Raw genomic sequence first — 18,837 nt, 5'->3', positions numbered from 1 at the left:
TGCACCCAAACACAGCAAACAGAAAGCTCTTCCTGTCTGAAGACAACAGAAAGGTGACAGTGAGAGAGGAGCAGCCATATCCTGATCACCCAGAGAGATTTGATGACTGGAGACAGCTGCTGTGTAGAAATGGTCTGACTGGTCGCTGTTACTGGGAGGTCGAGAGGAAAGGAAGGGTTCATATAGGAGTGACTTACAGAGGAATCAGAAGGAGAGGAACCAGTGTTGACTGCTGGATTGGAGGGAATGAAAAGTCCTGGTGTCTGTTCTGCTCTGGTGATTATTACTATGCCTGTCACAATAACAGATCAACAGTCATATCTTCCCTCTCCTCCTCTGTCTCTAACAGAGTAGCAGTGTATCTGGACTGGTCTGCTGGCTCTCTGTCCTTCTACAGAGTTTCCTCTGACACACTGATCCACATCCACACCTTCCACTCCACATTCACTGAACCACTCTATCCTGGGTTTGGGTTTAGGTCTGAGTCTGGTTCCTCAGTGTCTCTTGTCAGATAGAGGAGGGAGAGAGAAACACTCACACTGCTGACCAAACACAGCTGCTGAGATGATAGCTCATTCCGGATATAGAAGACAGTCGAAGACAGTCGAAGACAGTCGAAGACAGTGGAAGACAGTGGAAGACAGTAGAAGACAGTGGAAGACAGTAGAAAACCATGGAAGACAGTAGATGACATTAGCAGACAATGGAAGACAGTGGAAGACAGTAGAAAACCGTGGAAGACAGTAGATGACATTAGCAGACAATGGAAGACAGTGGAAGACAGTAGAAGACCGTGGATGACAGTAGAAGACAGTAGCAGACAGTGGAAGACAATAAAAGACAGTGGAAGACAGTAGAAGACCGTGGAAGACAGTAGAAGACAGTGGAAGACATTAGAAGACAGTAGAAAACCGTGGAAGACAGTAGAGGACCGTGGAAGACAGTAGAAGACGGTGGAAGACAATGGAAGACAGTAGAAGACAGTGGAAGACAGTAGAAGACTGCGGAAGACAGTAGAAGACAGTGGAAGACAGTAGAAGACTGCGGAAGACAGTAGAAGACAGTGGAAGACAGTAGAAGACCGTAGAAGACAGTGGAAGACAGTAGAAGACCGCAGAAGACAGTAGAAGACAGTGGAAGACAGTGGAAGACAGTAGAAGACAGTGGAAGACAGTGGAAGACAGTAGAAGACAGTGGAAGACAGTAGAAGACAGTGGAAGACAGTAGAAAACCGCAGAAGACAGTAGAAGACAGTTGAAGACAGTGGAAGACAGTAGAAGACAGTGGAAGACAGTAGAAGACAGTGGAAGACAGTAGAAGACAGTGGAAGACAGTGGAAGTCTCACTAATTAAGCCCTTTGGCTCTGTAATGGAGTAAAGTGAGTCGGACACGTTGTACAATCTTTTCTGTGGTTTTAATAAAACTTGAGCCCTTTACAATGTTTCTAAAGATGAAGTCCATCTCACACTGAGATTCAGGTTTTAAAACTGGCTGACTGAACAGTCTGTTGTTACAAATTCTGCTTATTTTTAATTCACACTTCAATCGTACTGTAGTTGAAGAGCGGTAAGTAATAGTGAGGCCACCAGTTCCTGACAACCTCTGCAGCTTCCTGAAAACTGGCAAAAGCACCAGCAGATGAGATGGGGGGGTATCCCGGCTCACAGAAGTTTAAGTAATCTCTCAGGCGGTTCATGTCAAATTTCAGCGTCTGAAGAGAAAAAGAATAAATAATGATGAGATACAACAGAATGGGACAGGATCGAGTTAATCTGTTCCTACTTTACTATTATTTTCTCTACAACAATTTTCAATAGCTAAACCTTCTTCTCTACAAAGTACTTTTATTAAAGGGCGAAATGGCTGAATGTCAGCAGGGATTGTAACAGGCGGTCCTATAGAGCAAGGCACTAACGCTGCCAGGGTTTGGGGTTCAATTCCCTGAGCAAGGCAGTGCCAGCATTAGGAGTTTGATTCCTACTGGAGCCACGCGTTGTACTACAGGGGCCTAGCATGTTAGCCATGCTAGCACAGATTCCCATCCATGATAGATCCACAGGCTGGGTATAAACAAACAGCGTTAATATATAATGCTCTAAATTCAGCACCCACAAAGTTATACTTCATTACCCTCAAACCATAGGCCGATAGGTAATTTCTGAAACTTTTAGAAAAGTGTCTTAAATTAGAAAGGGAGTCTATATGAATTGTACAGGAGGAGATGTTACCTTCAGCTCCCAATAGGTTCCCAAAAGTGTTTTCTTAATGCTCATAGCTCTAAATAATCCCTTAAAATTGGATACATTTACATTATTTCACTCCTTAATTCATGCTAATTCCCCTTAAAATGAGCTATAGGAGCTATTAATGGAGGAGACCCCATCTAAACCACCTTAAACACCCCTTACGTTTGACTGATTAGTTTCTACTTTAATGAGAAATTTAGGGAGACGGGAACTTTCCATTAATAACTCATTAATAACCCTTTAAACTATGCACAAAAGGCATAAAAAATCCCTTAATTTCTAGTGTCTCCACGAACCAACCCATGAATAAATCCCTTAAAACCCCATGATACTAACCATACTTCTTTAAAGCTATGTTATTTTTAATGGATAATTAATGGATAATTTGGTTTTGTAGTGTAGCTTCTTCCAAAATCGTTAAACAGTTGTTATTACGAACTTAGTAACTGTTGGTAATGCATGCTTCCAGTTCCAAAATGATTCATTATGCTTATATATTTATTGCGGAGCACTGCAGTTGAATAATATTTGAACTGAATTGTATTATAAAAGTTATACCAAACAACCATAACTAACCCTAGCCCACACTCTCTTTATCAGTAATGTTTAAAGGATAAGGCCGGTGTTTTTTAATGCATTGCTTACCATCAACAAATCCTATGAAAATAACAACATCAACAATGAATTTGTTTTGCCAACAAGTCTGGTCCATGTAGTCGGTGCCCAGTGCAGCCTCATGTCCCAGCAGCCATAGAACTGCATTGTATAAAAAAAAGGATTAAAAACCCGTCACAGAGCCATGCTGCTGCTCTGCAGCATATTTCATCATCACGATGCACCGGGCCGGACGACTTTTTCCTCAAACAACTTAATAAGCCGACTGTAAACACTTTGCGATCTCAGGAAAGTAGTTCCGTAGCACAGAAAATAGTCCCCGGCGTAATGAAGAATTTGTTCCCATTTGAATTTGAATTGGTAATAACTACAACAGTCTGACTTTTCATGGTAACAGTTAGAGATTTTTAAAATGTAAACTATGTCTTTGTGAGCTGTATTTAAAGGTTTATAGCTTCCAATTGGAGCCAATGACTTCCGGGTTGAAGGCTAAAAAGGGAACGTGGGAAGTCAGAAAGTAACGGGAGGAGAGCAAACGCTTTGTTGATTTTGTTATTTTCATAGGATTTGTTAACGGTAAGCAATGCATTAAAAAAAACACCAGCCTTATCCTTTAAGTGAACTTCAGTTTGAATGGAAAGTCATTCTACCTGACCGTCCGCCAGGTGGAAGGCTACAGCCACATTGTCCCAAACATAGAACTGATGTATTGGCTCAGACAGGAGGTGAGCTACCATCTGGTTCTGATATGGCTTCTTGACCAACTGGAAGCTGAGAGAGAGAAAGAGAGAGAAAGAGAGAGAGAGAGAGAGAGAGAGAGAGAGAGAGAGAGAGAGAGAGAGACTTCCGATCTTATCATCAACCCCAACAATGGATGCCACGATTCCCCAAGCATAGTTTTAGAGATGTTTATTCCTGTAGTCTTTCAAATAAACGTAGTAGAGAACTGGTGTTGAGGGAGAACAGTAGGTTTCTACCATACAGCACATCGGGTCAAACGGAGAGACAAGCACATGAAATGATGAAACTGACGAATCCTCAATGGCATTAGGACAACATTTATTTGCAGAAGGTTAGAGATAATCTGGCCTCTGTACTTGACAAACAGACCAGAGTTGAAGGACTTGTGGTTATGCACTGTGGAAGAAAACTCAGGAGAGAGAGGCAGTTTGACAGGTTTATTCAGTCTGCAGGCTGGGAGCCAAACAACTCAAAATCTTTATGATTACACAGAGTTTTATAGTGTTGAATATTCATGATTATGTTAATACAGATAGAATATAGTAAAGCTATTGGTCAAAAAGTATAAGTGACTTTCAGACACACACACACAGAGACACACACACACACACACACTGCAGTACCTGTGTGTCTCACACATGGCCTCAGGCCTCCAGATGAAGTGTCCGTCCTTGTAGGCGCAGACCGCATCAGGGCTGTCAGTCAGAAGAGGATAGTCTTGGAACAGCTGGTTATAGAAGTGGCTGTGGACCACCACAGAGTGCATCACTTCCTGTTTGTACAGGACGGTCTCATACACTCGGAGGACCGGCTCTGAGCCAAAGCAAAACTGCAAGGGAAAAACATGTATTAGTGGAAGAGTTGATAAAGATGTTTTCATACTTGTTCATTATCCTTATTGTGTGTAAAGTCATGTATGTATGTAAAATAACATTGCAACTCTTTACAGATGAAGGTTATCATTATTTTAAAGAAGTTTTATGAGAAAAGTAAATAAAGAGGTGCGGGTTAATAAATTGTTTGAGTCAATAAGATTAGCCATATTTGAAATAAAGTTTATTGACATATTTATGGAGATATCACAAAAAACGAAGATGTCACTGAAGGTGAAGTAAATGAAAATCTGCAATTCAACTGAGCCATTAAACCAACTCTCATTGTAAATATCATACTGAGTAGAGCAATGAAGAAATGGAGGTTAAAGAGATGTAGACAATCTTCCTTCAGAATATTTCTACAGCATATGTGCTGTAACTGGTTTAGATACACTGCAAAAAAACATCCATCTTAACAAGTCAGTTAGTCTCATATTCAACCTTCAAATCTTATTTTTCTTAAACCAAGAGAAACATTCTGCAGTGAGGAGAGATAACTCCACTTGTTTCCAATGCAGCTTCACTTGTTTCAGGAATTTGTCTGTTGAAACAAGTCAGAAAAGGCAGATCACTGCACTGCTGTCAAGAAAATGTCACTTTATTTGACAAAATACTTGAAACAAATTGATTTTTATTGGAAACAAGTGAAATTATCTAACCCTGTTGGCAGTTTTTTCTCGTTGTAATAAAATTATGATTTTAGGACTCAATAATAGACTAAATGACTTGTTAAGATGTTTAACTTACCTGCTTGCGGTACGCTTCCAGCAGCTCCTGCAGGGGGAAGGTAAAGCGGTACGATCCGAGCCTGGAGGTCCTGAGGAAGGCAGGGGAGGTGGCAAACCTCCCCAGGAACCTCTCCTGTCCCCGGGCCTGCTCCTCTGTCCGGTCTGGGTAGGTTTCCTCAAGGAGTCTCTGCTCAGCCGAGTCTATCTCCTCAGGTCCCACAGCCAGACTCCACCACACCAGGTCCAGGGTCTCTGGGTATTCTGGGTCTTCCGGTCCCTCCTCTCGGTCCGGTGCACAGAAGCCCATCTCAGTCGCAATCCCATCTATTCCACTTCTGTCTGTGTCGTGTTTCAGATGGGAGACGTGAAACTCCGGTCGGGGGTATGGTGGGATGTTTTCTTTGGAGAGGTACTGGTTCCAATGTTGAGCTTTCTCTTTCAAATCTGTCAGCTTCAAGTGCTGACCTCTAACAAAGTGCTCCGTGTGTCCTCTCCTGTTGACACGTGTATCCATGTTTAGATGAGCTGAAGGGACCAAAGAAAAGACTCATGCAAGCAAAACACAAAAAAAATGAAGAGAATTTGATACGGTAAAAGAAAAATGCCTGCTCACTTACTTTTGGTTTTGAACTAAGTGATCTCACAAAAACAACTGCCAGATTCCGGAAATCCCCACCCACACAATACTTCTGGTTTCAACCCCCTAATCTAACACACCCCCTGCTTCTCTTAAGGGCACATTCTTCTATTTCATCACATAAGTAAAATGGTGCATGAGGGAAAGGTGAGCATCAGTGAAAAAAACAAAACAATTGAAAATGTCCTTGGATGGTACACAAGAACTCACTGTTTGCAGATAGCAAGGTTTATCTTACTCAGAAATGAATGGGTGGCATTGCAAAAAATTCAAGGGAGTGAGCAAGCTCCCTTGGGGGGGGGGGGGGGGGGGGGGCATTCAGGAATGCTTCAACAGCAGAGCGTCCTATAATGCTGTGCTTGTTCCACGGGCGTAGGAAGTACGAGGGACAGGGGGGACAAGATGCTTAAAATATCCCCCTCAAAAAATAAACCACGACATTGTGTTATTTTGCCTCCGCATTGAAAAATCGACCAATGTGGAATGAAGTTGAATGAAGAGAGTATCTCCATATGAAAAAAGTGTGCCACAAGAAATAAACTTGATAGGGCTTCATATCGGTGAGGAGCAGACAGCAGCCAAGGCAGAGCTCCAAACTGCAGCCAGAAACAAAGCTGCATAGATCATGTGAAGAGGTGTCACTCTGGCCCTAAATTAAATATAACGTAATTACATGTTCTGTTCTGCAATATTCAAATCATTCCACTGACGTTTTGGCCCGCAAAGGCAGATTGTAAAGAATATAATGGCTTACATTTTGATGCAGGACTTTGTGGGCAAAACGACAATGAAATGATATTAACTGTGTAGAAAAAATAAATACATTTATATTGTGAGCAGAGTGATGCCTCTTCACTTGATCTGATGGAGCAGAGCAGTCAGCGAGCACAGGGCCGTTAAAGTGTCAATCATGATGAAGAAATTCATGGTAATCAAACGGCAAGATGTCCAATCCGATAGAGAGAGAAAAGAAAAAAGAGGATGTGCAGCAAATGAAAGGTATGATATTGCGCCAAGGAGGAATAAATGTGTAAAAAGTTATATAAAGCTAGTTTTCATGACTGTCAACAACAAAAGGTCAATAGCTTTGTTGCCACTGCTTCCAAAAAGCAGACATCTGTCCGTCAGTTATGTAAAGACAATACTTTGTCTATTTGCCTCAGTGTCCTGTATGCGTGTAAGTATGTAATCTTTCTCTGATATTATTACAGCACTACATTTTGTGCTGATTTTTTAAATGGCAAGGTAGGTTAAGCCTAGTTGTTTTGCAGCTAAACTTAAACTTAATTCTTCACCATATTGGATGGCTTGCATCTTGTCTGAAACGTTTCTTTGCATGGCTTTTTGTATGTACTTTATAATGAACATCTTTTCAAGCTAAAGCCAGTCAGTGTTGTAGCAGGGCTTGGAGAAAAAACACACTTGGCTCTTAAAAAGGACCAGTGCACCGCAAAAAATAAATGACTAGAAACCAGATAAATACCAGTGCAGTTAGTTGGAAGGAAAATACAACTAGGCCCATAAAACACTGTAATTCGAAAACGGAAATTATTAAATTATTATTATTGTTATTCGTATTATTATTAATGAGAAACAGGTGAAACTAGATAGATTGGGTGAAAGCCTGCACTAACCAACACATAAAGTCTGATCTGTCACTTCGCACCTGAGTCATTCTTTCTTTATTTTCAAATAGCCTTTTTAAAAGTTAGCCTACTAGTTGTTTGGTCCGTGTATTTTTTTGGTCATTCTATTTTCTTTTCAGAAGCAGAAAGAAAAGGAAAAAGAAAAACAAATGGTGATTTGATTTTCATTTAAAAATCGACAAATGAAAAAGAAGGCATTTTTCGTTTTCCTGGTCAGAAAACAGCACATTTATAAAGGACTTGATTTTCCTTTTCTCCTTTGTAAAACACGGATCGCTGTTCAATTCAGTAATAAACTTTATTTTATTATTTCATTTATTCTGCCAGAAAAATCTGACTCATTAATAATAATAGTTAAAGCACAACAAAGATTTCGTGCTCAGCGCAGACAGAGTTGTATGGAGACAGTTTTTTTGCGGGCCGTGGTCCAACCACAGACTGTAAAATCAGATGTTCAGTTCATAGTGAATGTTCTACACCCGCTGGCTTCTGAAGGTTTTGAAGCTGCAGATTGTGTTTACGGTCGTCGCCATGTTGACATTTTTTGGAGCGGAGCAGCCAAAGAGAGGCAGAGGGCGGAGCCAAGGTGGAGAGGGCGGGGTTTGGGTCATCCGCAGCTCTGCCTGCTATTGGCCCGTAATCGACCTGTCAATCACTGGACAGGTGACCTGTCAATCACTAGGAAATCAACCCTGTGTTTTATCTGTTATATCTGTTAATGACACAATTATTTTGGAAAATCTCCATAAGGACACACATTAGAAGAAATGAAATTAGTCACTTGGATCCAGCGCTCAGCGCACATCATGCTGCGCTCAAAGGTCAAATAAATTTGAACTCCTCAGTTGCTGACCTTTCAATGTACAGCCATGGCTTTACTGTAGGTTGTAGTTCACCCACCATTTTTGTAGTTCTTTCATGATTTCCCAAATGGAGGAAAATCATCATAAAAAATAAGTAGTGTACGTGATAAAGTAAATGATATTGCAGGGATGAGAAATTGCATATCCTGCAGAGACTGTGTTCAGGTTCACTACCTGCACTGATAGGACTGGTTTTATTAACAGCCGCTGGTTCTTGAGCAAGGCAGCGGTAGATAAGAGCGTCAGCTGAACACCGGAGCTGTAAAGTGTAGTCATGTAGATGAAAGGTATAAAACAAACAGCAACACGTCAGCGTCTAAACACAGAGGTGTGGAGAAGGAGAGTTTCAAAATGTGAAATACATAGGAATCCTTTGGAACTTTTGCATGAAATTACATTCTCTGTAATCCACCCCCCCCCCCCACACACACACACACACACACACACACACACATATATGTACATATGTAGTATGTATGTATGTATGGTGCAGTATGGTATATGATGTATATGGTGGTATGTAAAGCCCTTTGAGACTGGACTGTGATAAAGAGCTGTATAAATAAACATGACTAGACTAAAAATGGGAACAGCGCCACCGGCCCATAGACTCTCACGTTGTGGCCAAAAATATATCGCAGCCACAGTGACTCCCGGTAGTTTGGACCAGAGCCATAGAGAGAGAGAGTTGCGTCAACGGAAGTCCAAAATGCTTGATCGTCACGTGATTCACGTAGCTTCAGCTAGTTCCAGGAAGTACTTGGCGGGCAATTTGAAAACGTAAATACAGAGAGACAGAACTGCGATTTTTGGTAATTAGTAGTCAATAAATGCATTGATTTACAATATTTATATACAATATTTATATAGCACACCGACATGTGTATGTAGTTACATCAATGTTTTTTTAAAAAGTAAAACTTGTATGGTAGTCAAGAGTAATCGCATCCTAATGTTTATTGATATATTTAAAGGGAGGGGAAGGGAAGGAATGTTTCAAAATTCAGATTAGATTAATTTTCTACCATTTCTTTAATTCATGGTGGTTTCAGTAATCCCATGGTAACTGAGGGCCTAAGTAATCTTAATGACTTAAGCAGAAATCTGCTTATTAAAAAGGGTACATTAAAACACATCCCATCCAGACAGGACAGGACACATTAAAACACATATATATTTATACACATATAAATATATATATTTTATGTATCTTTTGTCTTTTTACTATGCATTTATTTACCGCAATGAATTCATTAAATAAATCTCTAATAAACTCAGAAACATGAATAGCATGTCAAGCAGGTTGTCTGTGCCCTTTCCTCCGTGTTGTCCTTGCATATAGTCTCCACCATGGTTTGCTGTGCTGCATGGGGATGCTCCAATCGCTCGGAGAAAGGAGTACAAATGTACAAATGTATTTTCACAAGCTAGTGTGGTTTATGTCAATCCCTACTTCATCAGTGAGTTTTTATCTAGCTGCCCATGTATTAAAAAGATGAAAGGACATTATGAGCGCTGGCATTTCTTTCTATCAAATTGACCTTGAACATAATTCAGTCTGCCAACTCACGTTAACAGATTATTGAGAATGAATGCAAATATACAGAGTTTAGTATGGCGTCTAGGCTCTAATCCTGTCACTCCCTGCAAGCGTGCACCTAGCTAGCCAAAGAGAGCAGCCAGGGAGGGACAATCCGGGGGAGACCTAGAATCAGAGCCTACAGGTGGATGCTGGGGTGGAGCTGGGGATGATAAAATGATATATGGTTAGCAGCAGCTAAGATAAGATAAGATAAGATTGCACTTTATTGATCCCCTAGGGGAAATTCGGGTGTCACAGCAGTGGTGTACAGTACAATGACAGGAAATAAGGTATATAATACAGTAAAATAATAAGGTAAATAAGAATAAAAATGGTGCAGAAAAGATGAAGGCAATATAGATCAATATAACACACTATAAAAACTATGAAGATAAACAATATAAAACTATTAAAAAAGTGTCTCGTGTCCAAGTGGACACAGTTACTGACTGATTACCATCCTTGATAATAAACACTTATTTCCAAATGTTATGGAAACCACAAATAAGTGTACGGTTTCCCCACTGACACGGAGAGAAGAAAAAAATGGTTGGCTCAAGTCAGCAGGAGCAATCTTACTATCACTAAAGATCACAACAACAAAAAAATATGCGAGGTAATAATATTCAAACACTTCATTTGCACTTTTTCACAAACAAAGACCATACCATTGGGAAGCTTAATGTTTGGTTTATTAAAAATAAGGAACAGGGAAAGGCTTGTAAAACCCAGGGAGTTGAGACTCAGGGTGCAGGGTGAGGGTGCTGTCTCATTGCAGGGAGTCTTCAGGCTCCATTGAATCCCCCTGTGGTTCTTGGGCTGAAAGAGAGAGGGAGAGAGGGAGAAAAAGACAGAGGAGAAAGGGTTAGACACACCTATATAGGCTTGGATGGGAAATTGCCTTGGGAGACGAGGTGTGGTCTTTGTTCCTCAACTTAAGTTATGGAACTTCATTAGTTGTGATCATCAACAGCTTTTGCTGCTGATGTTTAACAAAGTATGACAAGTGGCATCAGTTACTGATGTGATATTAATTTATATAAAGTTGTCTCATGTTCTTGGTTGTCTTTTATATATGTAATGAGTGTATACATGTCCAGTGCTCCTACAGCAGGTTACTAATATACACTAACAAGATAAGATTACTTATATAATACAGTAATAGAATACATGTTTAGTATGATTACTTATATAATACTGTAGTATAATACTTTTAGTATTTAGTATGATTCCCCATTTAGCCTAGTATGATTCATTTTTCAAAATTGCTGGCCTATTTTAAATTTACCTTGTGTTTTCAATCTCACTTAGGTCCTCCAACTTCCCTCTCCCTTTGCCATCAATCCAAAATCAGCTGAGCTGCAACATAATACAGACAGGTAATAGTCAACAGAATCACAAAGCCTAAAAACACTCAACCCATAAGTTACGTTTTTGTTTACTGTTTTGAAGTCTCAAATATGCACTCTAAATCCATATCAATAGCGATGTATCACAAACATAGCTCTCTTCCTTATTATTGTGTAACGTTAACTTTATTATTAGCTCTTACTCCAAAATGGATATCCTCATTTCACCACCTCCACCCACCACTCTACAAACACATGCCCCAATGTTATATTTAACTAATATTTAACTCCCCCCACCCCGCAAAAAATCACGTTTAGAAGTATTTTTCTCTAATTCCACAACGTTGGATGAAATGGCATTAAGAGAACGGAATTTATAATTAATAGGCTGTTCGTGGTTAACGTTATGTGTTGCTAACTTTATTCAGTATCCTAGCCTAATCTGTTATCTGTTAACGTTCCCTAAATCTACTAATTTAGAGGGGGATAATCCACTAACATGCTTTAATGCACATGTTAATTTGATTCAGATGTGCTGATAATATACAATCTGATTCTTTAAACATCTTACCCTTTCAAAGTACATCACAAACGGTCCATTCCGCTGCAACTCTACTGCGCTGCTAGTGTTAGCCGCTAACTTCCGGGAACTATTGAGAGGCTCCGCGATCCGCCACTGCTGTAAAAAAATGGTCCATTGGAGAGAACGGAGATGACGCAACTCTCTCTCTATATGGCTCTGGTTTGGACATGATGCAACCCGCCTCCGGTGCACCGTGTCTTTCCTCGTTAGTATAGTGGTGAGTATCCCCGCTTGTCAATTCCCGGCCAGCCGCGGATAGCTGTAGCGGGCTTTCATGATGAAGTAAGCTCTTGCTGTCTTCTCATGCGAGCACAGGATCGAATCTCGTCTGGAACAAAGTTCTGATGGTGTTTTGACGTTTTTTATACAGCTACCATGCACCATCTTATAGTAAATATTTACTCCCGTAGTCTGTCTTGAGATGACACTGACAATCCTTTTCAGCAGTGTCCTGGCCCAGAGTGACGATGATCATTACTATTAACTAATGATCATTATTAAATATTATTAGGTTATCTTCTTTTCATACATACATTTTCTTAACTTTGTCATTTTTGATAAACATTATATAGTCTGTGTAAAGATCACTGAATGTTATTCACACAACTAATCATTCGGTAAGATATTTAATCTTCTAGAATTAAATTAAAACCTTGTGATTTAAAATTTAGATATTACTACTTTTACATGCTGCTATTTGTCAAATTAAATTTGAAGAACAGGCTGACACTCCATAATAATTATGCAAATAAGACACTAATTTCCAAATGTTATGACAGTATGATATTATGGCATCATGACAGTATCATATTACAGTATGGTTGGCCTATATTTTGCCTATGAGGCAACAATGGAGGCACAACAATGGATGTTTATTCCTTTGATGGAAGTGTACAGTTGAGCATATGAATAAAAATGTTGTGATTATTTAATTTTCTACCCCTATTAAGTAAAGACAGCCACAGTAATCCTTTTGAGATATTTTATTGAAAACACACAGCCGAATTCTGAACAAAACACACAAAATCAAAAATGTACACGCCCAAATAGATGATATATACAACTAATGAACAGTAAGTGATATATACAGTAAATATACAGTAAATAGTGCGTACATAAACATATATACAATATTAGTGCTGAAACGATTAGTCAACTGATTAGTAACTCAACAGAAAATAATCAACAACCATTTTGATGATTGATTGATCTTTTATGTCATTTTCAAGCAAAAATGCCAAACATTCTCTTGTTGCAGCTCCTCCAATGTGAGGATTTTCTGCCTTTCTCTGTTTCATATAATTGTAATCTGAATATCTTTGGGTTTTGGAATGTTGGTAGGACGAAACAAGACATTTGAGGATGAAAAAATAATCGACAGATCAATTAATATTGAAAAAAAATGTTAGTTGTAGTACTATACAATGTGCAGTGCTGTATGTGTGTGGGTGGGGTCGAGGGTGGTCACTTCCCTCTCTCTGCAACCCATCTGTCCCTTTCAGCCTTATAAAAGGCAGACTGTTGGAACTCCATCCAGGTCATCTCCTTGGCCATGCCTTGTGCCTTGTATAGGGACAACACTCTGGAAGGGCAGCAGATATACTTCCCTTGCACCCCGGGGAAGCTGGTATGAATGTGTGGGCTGTTGGGGCCTCTGCACAGGCGGCCTGTTGGCAGCTGCACTGCTGACTTCCTCTTTGCCCTCTCCTCTGCCACCTTCTTCCACTCTGCCCCCCTCTGTCTGGCAGCCTCTAGCTCCCGCTCAAAAAAAGGAGAGGCAGTAAACTCATCAAAAGGCATCCTGGGGTTTGTGAGGCCTTCATCTGCGTAGGTCTTAAAGACCTTTGTGGAGCAGTAAAAGTACTTAACTGTTGAATTGAAGAGCCATCACCAAGATACCGTGACTTTGGCTGACCACAGGCTAAACAGTTCCTTGTCATCTTCTTTGTCTGCTGTTGCTGCTGCTGTGGTTGCTGCTGTTTTTCCAGGATCTCTGTCACAATCTTCTCCACTGTGGCCCGGGTCAGTGACTCCTCCTGAGGGGGAGCCACGGCCGGAGGGTTGAGAGTTGCAGGAGGAAGGGTTGTGACAGGCACACTGACCGTACGGCTGCCTGTGGTCAAACTTTGCCACAGCTGCTGTGTCTCCCAAACCTTCTCTGAGCTGGTGTTGAGGGAAGAGCTGGTGTTCTTTAACTTGGCCAGATGCTTTACATATCTGGAGATATGCTGGCACGTGGTAGGATGAAGGAGGCTGTTGGGGTCGGTGCACGCCCTCTGTACCATGGCAGCATAGTCTGCATCCACCCGCTTCAAAAGATCTTTAGATCCGTGGTGCTTAATCAGAAGCCCATCGATGGCAGCTCTCATGGGTTCCGTCCACCGGCTGTGGTCCAGCACTTGAATAAGGCCCCCTGTCTTAATGGGTTCAGTGCGGGTGGCCCTGGGAGAGGAGGAAACAGGCAGCGGTGCTACACCTGGCAGGTGTGAAAAATAAAGCATATGATTATTATAGTGTTTTATGTCGAATTTAAGAGGAAAAGTAATGTGATGATTTATTTAAAAATGTTAACATTAGTTATAAATTGTATATTTGGCAAGTGTGAAGAGTTGTTTCAAATAACACATGAACTCAATTTGTTGAACATTAATAAGATTTTAAAAAATTTAAAAATATTTTATAATTTAAAAATTATTTTACATTTTGCGTGCACAAGCTACATTTTAAATATTGATAATGGAAAAATATTAACATGATTATCACTATATTAATTCCAACCAAAGTGACCAAGCCTGTTTTAAGCTGTGAAGTTTGTATGAGGGATGGTAGGTAGGCTTTAATTTGAGTGACCTGTATTCATGAAGGCCTGAGACTCGGCTTTGGCTGTGGCAGACACTGGTGTCAAGGGAGGCTGGGACTGGGAAACTGCTGCAGAGCACCGCTGGGAAGACAGGATCAACACTGGTCGAAGTGGATCGTCTTAGACAGTGCCACTGCTCTTCTGAAATATAGAATCAAATAAAGTGATTTAGTGAGTCAGTCTGTTGGTCAGTCAGTTAATGACAGCGAGTAATCAGTCTGGATTACCTGAGAGTCCGTGCCCCCTACAGCAGCTGGGCATTGATGCACTTCCTCCTGGGCAGAGGGCTGCTGCTGTGTCTCCATGGCTACAGCAGCTGAGATGTTATCCTGTGCCTTGTGCTTGTCCCAGTTTAACACAACAGGACGACAGCCTGGCTCCACATACTCCAGTCCAAATCTCTCCCCCGTGTCCCTGTTTGAAACCTGCAGAGCTGGATATTTTGCCTTCCCTGTCACCTTTAAAGAGTACATGTTCAGTTCCGCGATTAACAGAGGGTCAAACACAGCTGGCAGCTCCACACCAGGCTGCTTCAGGTCCACCAGCCTCTGGAAGTTCCAACGCACCACTCCAGTCATGGCCTGGGCCTGGAAAAGTTCACTAGACACCCGGTTGCCTGTTACTCACTGGGCTTGGTGAAAGTGGAAGCCCTCCTGCTGAGAGGTGCCTCTCACAGGGATCCAGATAGGTACAGCGGCCCCCTCGCCCTTGGTGTAGTTGAGCTGCAAGGTGCCACCGTACCTGTAGAGGATTCCCTCCCCCACCTCAGGGTCACTCAGGCAGCCTCGCAGGATGTGGATACGCTGAATCCTCCACATCTTCAACATGGAGGCCATGAAGAGGAGCACATCATTGGAGTCCTTTGCCAGGTGGAAGTGATGTAGGATGTCTTCAACTCTCTGCAGCAGTTCTCTGGGCTGTGGTATCTTTGTCCTACAGTGCTCTCTTATGTGCTGCTTGGTGGGATTTACCGGACAGATTCCACAGAAGTCGTATGCCTCTTTGAGCTTCTGGAGGTCACTCTGGTCCACAACAATGAATGCTGCAGAGAGGAACTGGCAGAAAGAGCTGTAGAGAGGATGATGTTCTGAGACACACTCCCTGGTAAAGCGCCGCATGCAGTGGAACAAGTCTAACTTAACAGTTATGTCTTTGTTAAACTTGGTCCTTGAGGCACTGCTGTTAGCCAGGGATCCAGAGGTCGCCTCTGCCACTATAGCCTCTGTGGTCTTCCAGCAGTCCCAGAAGAGGTGCTCCTGAGCCCCAGCGTCCAGGACCTTGAAGGCAGCACAGCAGTCCCTACAACATATTTTGTACAAAATGAGTCTTATTGTATGAATTTGTAATTTTGTTATTTATTGTTGTTATTTATATATATTTGGACTACAAACAAAAAGGAGCAGATTACACAATAAACTGTGCAAATGAGATTAAAAAAAGCCTGTGACCTGAAAACATCTCATCTAACAATAAAACAAACTATATAACGTCAGTTAACAAAGAGAGCACAACAGGTTAAATACATAAAAATCTGAGTTTTGAATTGAAACTTGTTATGTATACCTGTCCACCCACTGGTAGCCTGCCTTCTCCACTCCAGCAGCGGAGTACCGTTGAGCCAGACCCTCATACATGGGATGAAGAGACCGATCACACTCCGACTGCAGCATCACCCAGGACAGGATCATCCAGTTCTCATTCATGATGGCATACGATGACATGGTGCCGGATGACAAGACAACCTTCCTAGCCACTTTGCGGGTGTGATCAGATCTCAGGGTCCGACCAAAAGTCCCCTGTAGCAGCAGAGTCAGGAGCTGCTCCTGCCGCTGATATTCATGGATCAGGCAGTCGACCAGGTAGTGTGAAGAAATGGATACCAGCCATCAGCATCAGAGTATCCACCAAATGGAGCAGGGGTGTCCGTCTGTCTGAGGAGCCCAGTGATGGTTCTCTGGCCGTATAATCCTGCATCAGCATCCCTGATGTTCTGCACACTGAGCAGGTAGGCCAGGTGTAAATGACCTTTAGTATGGCCCAGCATACTTCAAGAATTTGTTGTTTTTCATGTTTATTAATCCTATAAGTATTTTCTTAAGGTTAGGTTATTATTTGGCCCGTTATTTTAGATATTAAGGTTGGGGCTTTTATTTTGAAGGAGTCTTTACGGAAAACGGAAAAATCTGTATAGTAGATCGTCAAGTGTGTCCGCATGGCACGGTGTCTGCCTAACGTTAGAAAATGCTGGGTATTTTGTTTGTTTAGCACCAGGCTGATAAGGGCACAAGGTTTGTCATCATTTCGTTTCATGTGGTGTTTAATGTTCAGTCATGTTGTGGTGCTTTTTTATAGTTTTGCCGAGTTTTATGCTAGTGCGTTTAGGCTAGCAAGGCTGCTATATTAGCTCAATTCAAGGCAATGCTGTCGGTCTTAAAGGGCATTCATCTCGGTAGAGTTTGCTTGCTAGTATAAAGAAATGCAGCATTTGTGTGTTTTGCAGTAACTGCAATATATACGGTTAAAGCTGCATATGTGACATAAAAATGACTGTTATGACTGTTAATATTTCATTTTAAGTTAAATACGCTTACCTATAGCACTCTATCAGAGGTTGTCACTAAGCTAACGGGTTAAAAAGGTGATATTTCATGATTGGAATATAAACTGTGATTTATTTTCAGTTAGAGGTTAATAATACATGATTTTCGTTTTGTTGAATATTGTAAGGCTATAGTGCAATAAGCCTATCATCAGAATGTGAAAAGATGGTAATGCTTTTATTTTTGTTTACTTTTGTAGCTCTTACGGTATGTTCAAGGGGAGTTCACGGTTTTCATGGAGCTACAGTGTCGTCTATTTGCTCAAAAATAAACACTTTTTGAACCATCAGTTTAAGAGTTAGACCATCATTCAGCCGGGGATGCTACACCAGGTGAGCTCTCTCATATTTAAGGTGGAGGACCTCTGTCAGCTGCTTTGCCGTGTCCTCAGGTGATCTGCCACTACGCCTCATCTCATCCATCACAGATTTGCAGATGGCCTTTTTATATGTGAGGAGAGCTGGCACAATGTTAGTAAATTTCGTCGGCAGCTTCTCCAGCCCTTGGGGCTTGTCAGCATGCCAGTACTTCTTACAAGCCTTGCAGGTGAGCCGTGAGGCTAAAATATAGTACTGGCCGCTGGTGCCAATGACTACTCTGGGCTTTCCAACACCAGAAGAAGCTACCTGAGGGTTGGGACATCCATGAAGACAGGGCAGGATGTAATTGTTCCTCAGCCTCTCCATGATTGTGTGCTCCGGCTTCCAAATGAAAAATGGATGGAGCTGAAAGTGCTTTGTTGAAGGCAGCTCAGAGATTGAGTCTATGAGCTCTGGCTGAGGTGGATAACGCCACAGGGACAGCATGTTCATGGGGTGGCGTACTGGACGCGACCCTGGCCATAGCGCCAGTGCCTCCAACTCAGTCTTCATCCAGATTTTCTGCTGTTGAGAGCAGTTCCACTGGGCAACATCCTTATCATACCCCAGGACAGAGGCTGCAGGCTGATGTGGGGTATGTGAAGGGACAGAGGCTTCAGGTTGCTCGACAGGAGGGGCTGGACATGGCAGAGCTGTAAAACACAAACACAATACAACACAAAACAACACTAAATACACAATGAAAAAAAGACAGCTCCAAATGAATGACTGTAAAACAATGTCACAGAAATAAATACCTTCAACAAGGATTGTGTCTTCCTGTGCTTCCACAGAGGCAACATTATGCGATGATGCATCTAGGATGGTGAGATACAAACCAGAGAGGCAAGTGAAATAAAGACATTAAAGTAATGAACATTGCTTAACATATTCTTTCTCATAGCGCTTAAGAAAATGAAACATCTACCTTCAGGAAGAGATGGGGCTGCTGTCTCTGGCTCCACAGAAGAATGGTGGGAGACTGGCTTTCTGTGTGCTTTGAAAAGAAGTTGCACCAAAAGTGAAAAAAACAAACAAACCAGAAAGCAGATATTAACATTACATAACATTACTTATCACATGAGTACTGTAGATAACGCAATTAAAAATGGATTTGGATTAATCAGAATGTAACTGATGTTTATGTGAGGT

At 41.4% G+C, this 18,837-nt stretch overlaps 2 protein-coding genes and 2 long non-coding RNA genes across 4 annotated transcripts; 1 reads left to right on the top strand and 3 right to left on the bottom strand.

Moving 5' to 3' along the window:
- Window positions 1–1,408: 1,408 nt before the first annotated feature.
- Window positions 1,409–5,822, bottom strand: LOC139919548 (uncharacterized). The gene is made up of 4 exons (XM_071909325.2): window positions 5,226–5,822; window positions 4,227–4,432; window positions 3,513–3,633; window positions 1,409–1,712 (listed from the first exon to the last, which is right to left on the bottom strand). Exons 1-4 carry the CDS (start codon window positions 5,718–5,720, stop codon window positions 1,536–1,538), a joined length of 999 nt encoding a protein of 332 aa, XP_071765426.2. The 5' UTR covers window positions 5,721–5,822; the 3' UTR covers window positions 1,409–1,535.
- A 974-nt stretch (window positions 5,823–6,796) lies between these two features.
- LOC144541815 (uncharacterized) lies at window positions 6,797–17,807 on the top strand. Its single transcript, XR_013506878.1, has 3 exons — window positions 6,797–6,842; window positions 16,308–16,731; window positions 17,526–17,807. It is a non-coding gene; the product is annotated as an uncharacterized LOC144541815 (long non-coding RNA).
- On the bottom strand, window positions 10,605–11,958 carry LOC144541814 (uncharacterized). Its single transcript, XR_013506877.1, has 3 exons — window positions 11,855–11,958; window positions 11,223–11,293; window positions 10,605–10,753 (listed from the first exon to the last, which is right to left on the bottom strand). It is a non-coding gene; the product is annotated as an uncharacterized LOC144541814 (long non-coding RNA).
- Window positions 12,909–16,783, bottom strand: LOC144541810 (uncharacterized). The gene is made up of 4 exons (XM_078286905.1): window positions 16,290–16,783; window positions 14,954–16,025; window positions 14,717–14,867; window positions 12,909–14,342 (listed from the first exon to the last, which is right to left on the bottom strand). Exons 1-2 carry the CDS (start codon window positions 16,445–16,447, stop codon window positions 15,350–15,352), a joined length of 834 nt encoding a protein of 277 aa, XP_078143031.1. The 5' UTR covers window positions 16,448–16,783; the 3' UTR covers window positions 12,909–14,342; window positions 14,717–14,867; window positions 14,954–15,349.
- Window positions 17,808–18,837: the final 1,030 nt, after the last annotated feature.

Source organism: Centroberyx gerrardi, chromosome 11 (genome assembly GCF_048128805.1).
Source record: "Centroberyx gerrardi isolate f3 chromosome 11, fCenGer3.hap1.cur.20231027, whole genome shotgun sequence".
NCBI lineage: Eukaryota > Metazoa > Chordata > Actinopteri > Beryciformes > Berycidae > Centroberyx > Centroberyx gerrardi.
Note: the sequence above shows the minus strand (reverse complement) of the source record. Positions and strands in the feature narration are given on the sequence as shown.